Genomic DNA, 9,538 nt, shown 5'->3' on the forward strand with positions numbered 1-9,538 from the left:
CGGGGAAAAATAAAAGAACGTTTACTGGCCCATGGTCGGGGCGCTCACCTTTGAAATGAACCTGTATTAACCCCTTCACTGCGGTGGCTATTCTGCCGCAGTGCTAAGGGGGCGGGCGGAAATGAGGCGGGCGCATGCTGGTGACGGAACCGCTCCGTCACCAGCGTCGGTTGCGCTGTGCTTATGACGGAGCGGTTCTGTCATGGCCCCGCCCACTCAATAGAACGCTCAGCGCAGGCGCGGAATTCACGCCGCGCAGGAGCTTCGGACAGGCCATGACGGAACCGCTCCGTCATCAGCACACCGCCACCGCAGCTGATGACGGGGCGGTTCCGTCATCAGCAGGGGAGGGGTTAAACACATGCAGCCGCTACACCTTCTTCCAGTAGTTGCTGCCGGGTACGATGACAGCGAGTGATGAACAGCGGTGCGATCAACTAGTTTAAACTGGCGCAAACAGGATTTCACGCAGCGTAGTGATGCAGAATGCCGTTCGTCAAAATCACAAGGCAAAGAAAGAGGAAAGAGTAGAAAGACCGGGTTCATAGGATATGTGGCCCAGAGTTAAGCATGTTGTGTGTTTTAAAAAACATGTATACAGAAAAGATCAAGTACAGATTCTCAACATATCATATGTTTAAAAATATATATGCAGTAAACAAATGGAATTGGAAGAAATGATCTAGCTTCTTCACATAACAGCAATTGGAAATAGATATTTTTCACATTAGCCTTTGTAAACAGATTATTTACAAACATATGCTTGATCTAAAAGGTAGCAAGTTCTTATGAATAATAATACGCATTTGTATTTGAAAATAGATATTTTCCACATTATTTTTTCAGAGCAGATTATTTACAAGCGTAAGCTTGATCTAGAAGGTTGCAAGGTCTTATGATTCATCATATATATTAGCACACAATATAGTTCAGTACATAATATAATTCAGAATGTAGAGGAACAATTAACCTAGTGTGCGATATAATTGCCTGGTGTACTCATTAGCATATTGTCAGGTACACATTGCCATTGCATTTGATACTATGCATTTGTTGCCTGGTGGATGGTAACAGGAAGGGCATATATTAAGGAAGGGTCTTAATTGGAACAATTTTCACACCAAACCTGTGAGACATGATTGCCTGGAGTACTCATTAGAATATTGGGAGGTACACACTCTCACCGCATTGGATACTATGCATATGTTGCCAGGTGGATTGTTTCATTCATTACGATACCCAGTGGGACACATATCATCTTTATAGGTCATGCATGATAACGCTGGGTTATACACATCTGCATAATTTTGGACTCATGGATGTGTGATGGGATACTCGTAAGCGGTGGTCTGTGGTGGATACTAAATTTTATCATGGTGCTAACAGAGTAACAAAGCCTCTCCACTCCTCTGTAAAATTTAGGCCCTTGATTATCGAGTTAGTTTTCTCGATCCAACGACACTCCAGCCATTGTAGGATCTGCGTCATATCACCTCCCCTCATCGGTATGGTGGCCTGTCGATGACTTGCCATCTTATGTCATCTACTGTGTGATTCTTCTCTGCAAAGTGGTCTACCAATGAGGCATTGGATACTGAACGTCGAATGTGGCTCTTGTCCTGCCCAATTCTTGCTTTGATTTGCTGCTGGGTCTGGCCTATGTATGGTAAGCCACAAGGGCACCAAATGCAATAAACCACATTTCGTGTGTTACAATTTGAAAAGAACTGGAAGGTCTGTGTTAAAGGTAGAGGGACACGCTACACAGTTACCACATCTGTGATGCCCCTTTACCTCTGGTAGATTCCAAGTGGAAAGTATGGTGGCATTGTTGGGTTTGGCCATTTCTGAGGAAGAGTGTACTAAATGGTCTTTAATATTTTTGCCCCTTTTGAATGCGAACTTAGGAGTCTCTAAGTTCCTGTCTATGCTTTTTATTAAGTGCCAGTGTTTAAGGATCATGGCGCGTATTTTGTTTGTGTGTACACCAAATGTAGACACACAGATCAATTTGTCTTGTGTCTTTTTTTCTCTTGGTTTCAAAAACTCCTCCCTGGGACAGAACCAAGCTCTTTTCAATGAGCGTCTGACAATTTTGTTAGGGTATCCTCTTAGAAGTAGTTTTTCTTTTAGTATTTCTGCTTCTACCAAGTAGTCTTGTTTGTGTGTGCAATTCCTGCGGAGACGGAGAAATTGTCTGTATTGGAGCCCATCTCTAAGTGCCCTGGATGTTCCATACGGACAATTTTTCCATCCGGTGTTAGTGAGCTACCAGTGGCTTCCAAGCTGCTCATTGGAGACCCATTTGCTACATCCCTGTACAAGCATTTTACCTCTAGGTTAGAGAATCATTTATTGTAAAAATAATGTAACATTATATGTGATGTTGACTGTACTAGCATGGCTCTAATATTTGCTGCAAAAAAAAGTTCCTTGTTTATGTCATCCAGGATAATAAATAGACGTAAAGATATATATTTTAAAACATTTATTAAAAAATATAGAATATACGAATCCATTATGAAACTCTTTTTGATCCTAGTGTGCATCCTTTAGGGAAAGGGTTATAAAACTTAAGTGGAACGTCAGTGACTTGGACCGAAATTTGTCACAGGCTCAGTATAATTGGTTCAACATCCTAACTAACTTGAACATTTGAAAACTGTCATTAGAAATGGTCGCAACATAACAGAACATGGAATGAAATTGGTCATGCCGATTAAACATTTTGGGGACCGTGTAGAGAAAAGGAGCAGCTCAGCATGAAATCGTGATAATGAACTAAACTAGTATGACTCAAAAACTGATGAGTATAGGACCCACAGATTTTACCAAAAACAACATGTTTTTTAATGTAATGTATTAAGAACTGCCACAGCAACATGAAACGTGAGACTAATGCCTAGATGCATCATTCATAATTGCATTCGCAAACGGTGTGAATCGCATAATTCGGCCGTTTGCGAATGCAATTCATGGTTTTGGGATGCATCAATTATTAACGTGTTTTCGCATTTTTAGGAATCGCAAAAATATTTGCGATTTCTTAAAAAAATCGCTAAGTTTGCGAATCGCATTTAATTTGCGAAAAAATGCAATGAATGAAACATTGCAATTTGCAATTTTTTAAGAAATCGCAAATTGGAATTCTTAAAATTAGAAGAAGTTGAACCTGGTGCTAATTTAACTAACTTCTTGAACTACAGCTGTCATTCATCAGTGCTGCATATAAGGACCTCATAGACCTTGAATTTGCCTTTCAGGATGGCAGCACTTTTCTTTTTGGCTCGCAGGCAGAGGTTGAGAGTAGCTGCAGGATGGAGGAGAAGGCTCATACAAGAGAGAATCTTCAGAGTGCGCATAACCTTACTAGGGCAGACTGAATCAGAGATATTTGCTAAGTATAGGCTAAATGCTGCTTTAATATTAGATTTAATTCAAGAATTGACCCAATTTTGCAGAGGCAAACACGCAGGACACAAGCCATACCAACCCATGTGCAGGTATTGTGTTCACTGCACCTCCTTGCTTCTGGGTCATTTCAGGGTGTAATAGCCATTGCTGGTGGTGTCTCCCAGAGTTCACATTCCAGATTTTTAATGCCTTTCTAAATGCCATGTTATAAAGAATAAGGTATCATATTAAATTTCCTAGCACACAACAGGAGTTGATGAAAACCAAACTAGATTTCTACAACATGGCTCAATTCCCACATGTCATTGGCTGTGTAGATGTCACACATGTTCCCATTTGCCCACCCTCTGAAAATGAGTATATTTTTCGCAACAGAAAATGCTTCCATTCCCTTAACATTCAAGCAATTTGTAATTCCAAAACCATTATCACAGACATAGTTGCAAGTTACCCTGGAAGTGCCCATGACTCCTACATTTTTAGACACAGTGCCATTCATGCTAGACTGCTTGCAGGTCAATTTGGTGATGGATACCTGCTTGGTAAATTTATTTTTCTTCTAAACACACTTTCCCTTCATCTTCACACATTTCTTCTGTGTAATTCTCAAATTACATTGTTTTCTATTACAGGAGATAGTGCCTAATCAGTAAGGTCTTATATCTTAACACCATACCTAAATCCAACTTCCAGGAAAGAGCAGCACTACAACCAGGCTCACATAACAACCAGGAATGTGATAGAGAGGACCTTTGGTGTGATGCAATCACGCTTTAGAATACTTCATAAAACTGGTGGAGCATTGCAATATCAACCAGACATTTGCTGCAAAATAGTAGCAGCATGTGCAATGCTGCACAATCTAGCAACTGAGAGAGGCATAGAACTTGATGAAGAAGATGTTTTACCTCAAAATGACAATCAGCCTCCTCAACCACAAGCAAGAGCACATGGACCAGAGGCAGCAGAGGGGAGAAGGAGAAGGGCAGAGATCACACAGCATTACTTCTGAATGAGGTAGGAAACATACTCTGATTTTTTGGGTTTTGTAATCAATGTAAATTTTAATTCAAAGTGAAACAGAAATGTATTTACTTCATGGACTTTCACTGTATCACACACTTAATACTGTACTTTAAATCAGAAATGTTCAAATGATAATTATTGAACCATTGACAACTTTGACATTATTAATACCAATCAAGAGGCATCACAGACATAATGTCATTTCTTATGGCCACGCACTCCTAATGACTTCCCTGCATTTTTTCCACTGTGCATGGCCATATTACTTGCATCATTCAGATTTCTATTACTACGCTGTGTGCCACTTAAGCAATGCTCAAGTGTGCCACTCACAGCACTGCTGGCACCACTCTCCCCCATTGGTAGTTGCTTTTCTGGGAATGCATTAGACTGTGAAATTCCTGATGGATCATAGGTAGTCCCCATTCCCTTTTGAAGATGTTCAAATGTTTTCATCAAGAGTACCTGGGTTGAAAGGGTCTGTTTGCAGAGGCCACGTGTACAATTGGAAAGGCGAGTCATTTGCCTGTTATGAGCCTGCATGTTGGTCAGTAGTCGTACCTGCCTTTTGCCACTTATATTTTGCTGTTTTTGCATCAATATGCACATTGTCTCCAAAGAATTGGCAATGCGGTCAAGCTTCGATGAAGATGTTTCATGGCCTGTCTTCATTACATTTATCATTTTATTCATACAGGTAGATAAAGAACCCATTTGTTTGCTGATATGTCCCAGTTTTCCTTTAATTATTCTTATGTCTTTGCCTTGCAGGCGCTGTACCTTTAGGATTTTGTCTTCCACAAGATTGCCAGTGATGGGACCCTCTCCAAAATGACCACTTTCTCTCACATTACCTCGGCACAAAGAAAACTGCTGAAGTCTCCTTCGCATACTCAGCCTTCTATTTGTGACTGTTGGAGTGCTTTGAGGTTGCCTTTCAGCTACATTGTCATTCTGCTCTGTTTCAGAATCAGATTGCAGCAGTTGTCGCACTCTCTGTCTTTCCCCTGTTTGTGAATTGGATGCTGATGTGCTAGGGGCATTTCCCAATTGTGTTTCTTCAACTTCTTGGTTGTTGAAATCCCTCAAATCCCGCTCAAATATTTCTTGCAGTGCTTCTATGGTTTAAAAAATGCAAAGATGATGTTACTTAAAGTTTGCACTTTCATTAAAATAATTAATAACAAGTGAAAATCTACACGATCACATGATACCAGTCTCATTCATAATAGTTCTTCATAGTAATAAAGTTTCAATTACAAATTATTGTTTGTGTGCATGATGGACTCTTCAAAACTACAACTCCCATAATGCACTGCTTTCATTTTCCTAACATTTAATAACTGTTGCTGGTAACACACAGATAACATATCATACACAACAGAATTACAATGCTGTTAATCCAACTACTTTCACAACACTCTTGAAATATCTAGGCTCCATTCAGAAAATCAAAAGCATATACAATTCAATTACCTTCAGAAGGAGTTGGAATCTCAGAAGTATCAATGTCTATCACTTGAATTACAGCCTCAGTCAACCGTGTGCCTTCCACCATGTCTTCCAGGGGGGTGTTGGGTCTATCCCTAGGTGTTCCACCTCCAGTTTTCTTTGCTGATTTAATCCTGTTTGCTAGCTTCTCTTTTGCACGACTGCGCAGGTCATACCATCTTTTTTGTAAATTGTTTATGTTACAATGTGCCACTCCTTCTGCGTTCACCTTTGCTTGTATGGCAATCCATAGGTTTCTTTTAACAGCCTCAGGAACCTTCAGAGACAGCTTACCAAAAAGCTGTTCCTGTCTTGCAGTCACCTCCTCAATAAGAATTTCCAACTCTTGATCAGAAAACGTAATTTTTCTTTTCCTGGCTGGCCCCTCTTCAACAGGATTCTCATTTTCCATTTTTCAAAAGATTTGTCAGGCACACACTGCAGCAGCAACCTCCTGGGAAAGCTCATTAAGCAAACTGTCAAACCTCACCTTCAAAAAATGGAGCAGCTGTGCCTAATTGCTGTAATGGCTTTCAGGCAGTTGAATCAATGAGATTCATCATGTGTGTAATTTCGCAATTTGCAATATTTTACTGCGATTCGGTAAAATTTGCGATTTTTACCGAATCGCAGTAAAATTGCGAAAAAAATGATGCATTGACATTTGCGATTCCTTATTTTTCGCAAATAAGGAATCGCAAAAAAAAACGTTGATGCATCTACCCTCATAAACCGAAGAAAAAAAGAGAAATGAAAAAGGGAATCAATGCTGTTTGCATTTTGGTTTGCAACTGCGGTTCTGATTTACCGTTAGGTGGATTTATATGTCCTGTCAAAAAAGACCCGTGTGCCCCCATGGAGGGCCAGTCATTGGATTTAGAGTATGGCCAGGTGACTGATAAAAATTCCCTCCTATCTCTGCCGTCTCCTCTACATTTTTCTACTTCTTTTGTGGTATAATATTCCAACACAATTGACTGAGTGACAAAAACCCACTACTCCATACATTGTATTCAGAGCATCATTTCTGTCAACAGAAACCTGCCGGTTGCTTTTCCACACCTGTGCAGGAGGTAAAACGCAAAAACTACACGAACAACCACAAGAACAGACTCAAATAATATGTCCCTACTACTAAAAGGTCTTAGGCATTATCTGGAAGTGATCAATAGGCCACAACGTAATCCACAAGAAAATAGAAGGTAAGTACAACTTTGAAAAGGCTTTTTAAAAGCCCACTGCTAAGGAGTACTGCAACTAAAATTACCTTTAGGAACCCCATGCCGTATCTAACTGCTAGCTACCCAGTCTCCCTGTCTAGCTGCATGAGATCCATATTAAATACTCATCTAATACCATTTTACTACCACCCCATACCTAAAGTAAGTATGTGAATTCACATGTTTAGAAATATATATGCTCACACTAACATATAATTGTCCCATTCTGTACCTAAGCCGTTTCAAATGTTTTACACAATAATTGTATGCTAATACTATTTTACATTTGGAGTTCTTATCAGAAACACTAGCATTATAGAAAGTCAAACTTTCAACCCACTTTACACACTTACCATACACTGAACAATCATATGAATCAACAATGTACCTCAAGTACAGATTTCCACTACCCAGTCACTGATAGGTTACACCACTACTATTGGAACTACTCAAAAGCTTGGTTTCCAGCTTCTATCAGAATTCAAGAAGTGAGGAGGCGGCACTTATTTGTAGCAGCATATCATTCTAAGCGTGTCTAAAACTTTGCCACATTCTATCAAGAGCTGGACATACACTCACATACCAGATATTGCACTGATATGCTTAACCTCGGTGTAGGCATAAATAATCGATGGCATAGACTATTTGTGATTTCAATATCTCAAGCTATTCCCAGATTTGTTTCTAAAGATATTGGTGTGAAATCACGCACACTACCACTCAGAATGTCACCTAAACTAGGTCCTCACAACAACACTACATATTCCTTTAACACACATTGGAAAGGGACTCCCACCATGTAGAATGTGGTAAGTAGTAAGACTTAGAAAAGGAAGTAAATGGGTAACATATCCAACATATTGGATTATGCAATAAAGTGTAGCAATTTTTGTGACATGCGATGTACCTTCAGCTATACAATAGACACATTTATGGTAATGATATTATAATGACATTTAAGTGAGAAAGGGACCACTAAAATCTTCCTCCTCTGTGCATTTTAATATTTATTTACCAAAAATGATTTTAAAAAAACAAAGTCCAGCATCGGTTTGAAACTAATAGTTTTCTACCACAGTCAATATTTACGACAATGCCTCTAGGCGTGTGCCTTCCAACCATGTATGACCACCTGGGGTGAATGTATGACATTGCTCTGCATTCTGTCCATCAATTGTTGTTTTTGCATTTGTCACCCCGAGTGGGACGGGTATGCTCAGACGTGAGTCCTGTGCTCTCCACAACATTGGAGTCAAGCTATCCTGGCTGAAGATGGCTGATAGCCAGAAACCGGTCCTAGGATGCTTGATTCCGGTCCAGGAAAGACATGGCTTGGCAGTTCGGGCTGGACTGTTCCCCTGAGGCACAGGGTCAAGGCTGATTTGCATATGGCCATGTCTGAACTGGGGTGGTGTGAAGTGAAAAAAAATTATGGATTTACGGCCAGATCTCTGTACTGGGGTGAATGTATGACATTGTTCTGCATTCTGTCCATCAATTGTTGTTTTTGCATTTCCAACCATGTATAGCAATATCCTCCTCAGGGGACCCGCCATAGTCGTGGAGCTCATGGCTTTCCGACCACCTAAATCTTATGATAGGGAGAGGTTTTCAGACTTTTCTTAGAAGGGGCAATGCCAGGTAGTACTGGGTAGGAAGGGTTACAAGAATGGTGAGGTTTGGAGGTATGGGAATCTTTCTGGGTACAGGAGGTTTTATGTTTTTTGGGTGTTGTTGGGACAGGTGAAATAGAGGACAGAGGTGTAGAAAAGATAACATTGGAGTGGGATGTGGAACTGGGTCAGGATTTGGAATGGATTCAGGTGGTAGAATGAGGTCGGGGCTTTGGATGGAGCAGAGGTGACGTTTTTCACTTTGAAAACTTTATTGCATGATTCAAAAAACCTTTACAAGTTACAGAAGATAAAAATATTATGCATTAAAAGACAAGAAAACCCCAGTTATTAGTAGCAGATCCCCGTGCCCACCATTTTGCTGCGTACACAATCATAGCTGCTCTTTCACTAACCCATTAGTAAAAACCCTTTGGGGCATTGGTGGTGGTGTCCAAGATTTGGAGATCTAGTCCCCAAATATGCCAACCTATATGCTGAGCCCCTCTATTCGGATGGTTTGGTGCCTCTGACGATTAATATGTCCTTTGCCTGAGTGCCTACAGGGTGGATCTGCCAGTTGTTTTTCTGGTGGAGGTTGCTGTTAGTAGATCCCCTCCCCTAGCGTTTTTTTGCAGCACGATCCAGAAACCTTACTAGAGCACAGTTTAGGTTGGTGTTCCGTGGGTCAAAGCACGCTAGTACTTCGGCTCTGCATGATCTGACCTCATCAAACCTCTAGGTAAAAGGGACCTTCTTTCCTTCAGCAACCTT

The 9,538-nt window shown here is 40.6% G+C and overlaps 1 protein-coding gene across 1 annotated transcript; it reads right to left on the reverse strand.

The window, feature by feature from the left end:
• Nucleotides 1-4,638: 4,638 nt before the first annotated feature.
• On the reverse strand, nucleotides 4,639-6,343 carry LOC147707836 (uncharacterized). Its single transcript, XM_086925679.1, has 2 exons — nucleotides 5,917-6,343; nucleotides 4,639-5,558 (listed from the first exon to the last, which is right to left on the reverse strand). Exons 1-2 carry the CDS (start codon nucleotides 6,341-6,343, stop codon nucleotides 4,639-4,641), a joined length of 1,347 nt encoding a protein of 448 aa, XP_086781805.1.
• Nucleotides 6,344-9,538: the final 3,195 nt, after the last annotated feature.

The sequence above is a fragment of the Lissotriton vulgaris genome, chromosome 6, assembly GCF_964263255.1.
Source record: "Lissotriton vulgaris chromosome 6, aLisVul1.2, whole genome shotgun sequence".
NCBI lineage: Eukaryota > Metazoa > Chordata > Amphibia > Caudata > Salamandridae > Lissotriton > Lissotriton vulgaris.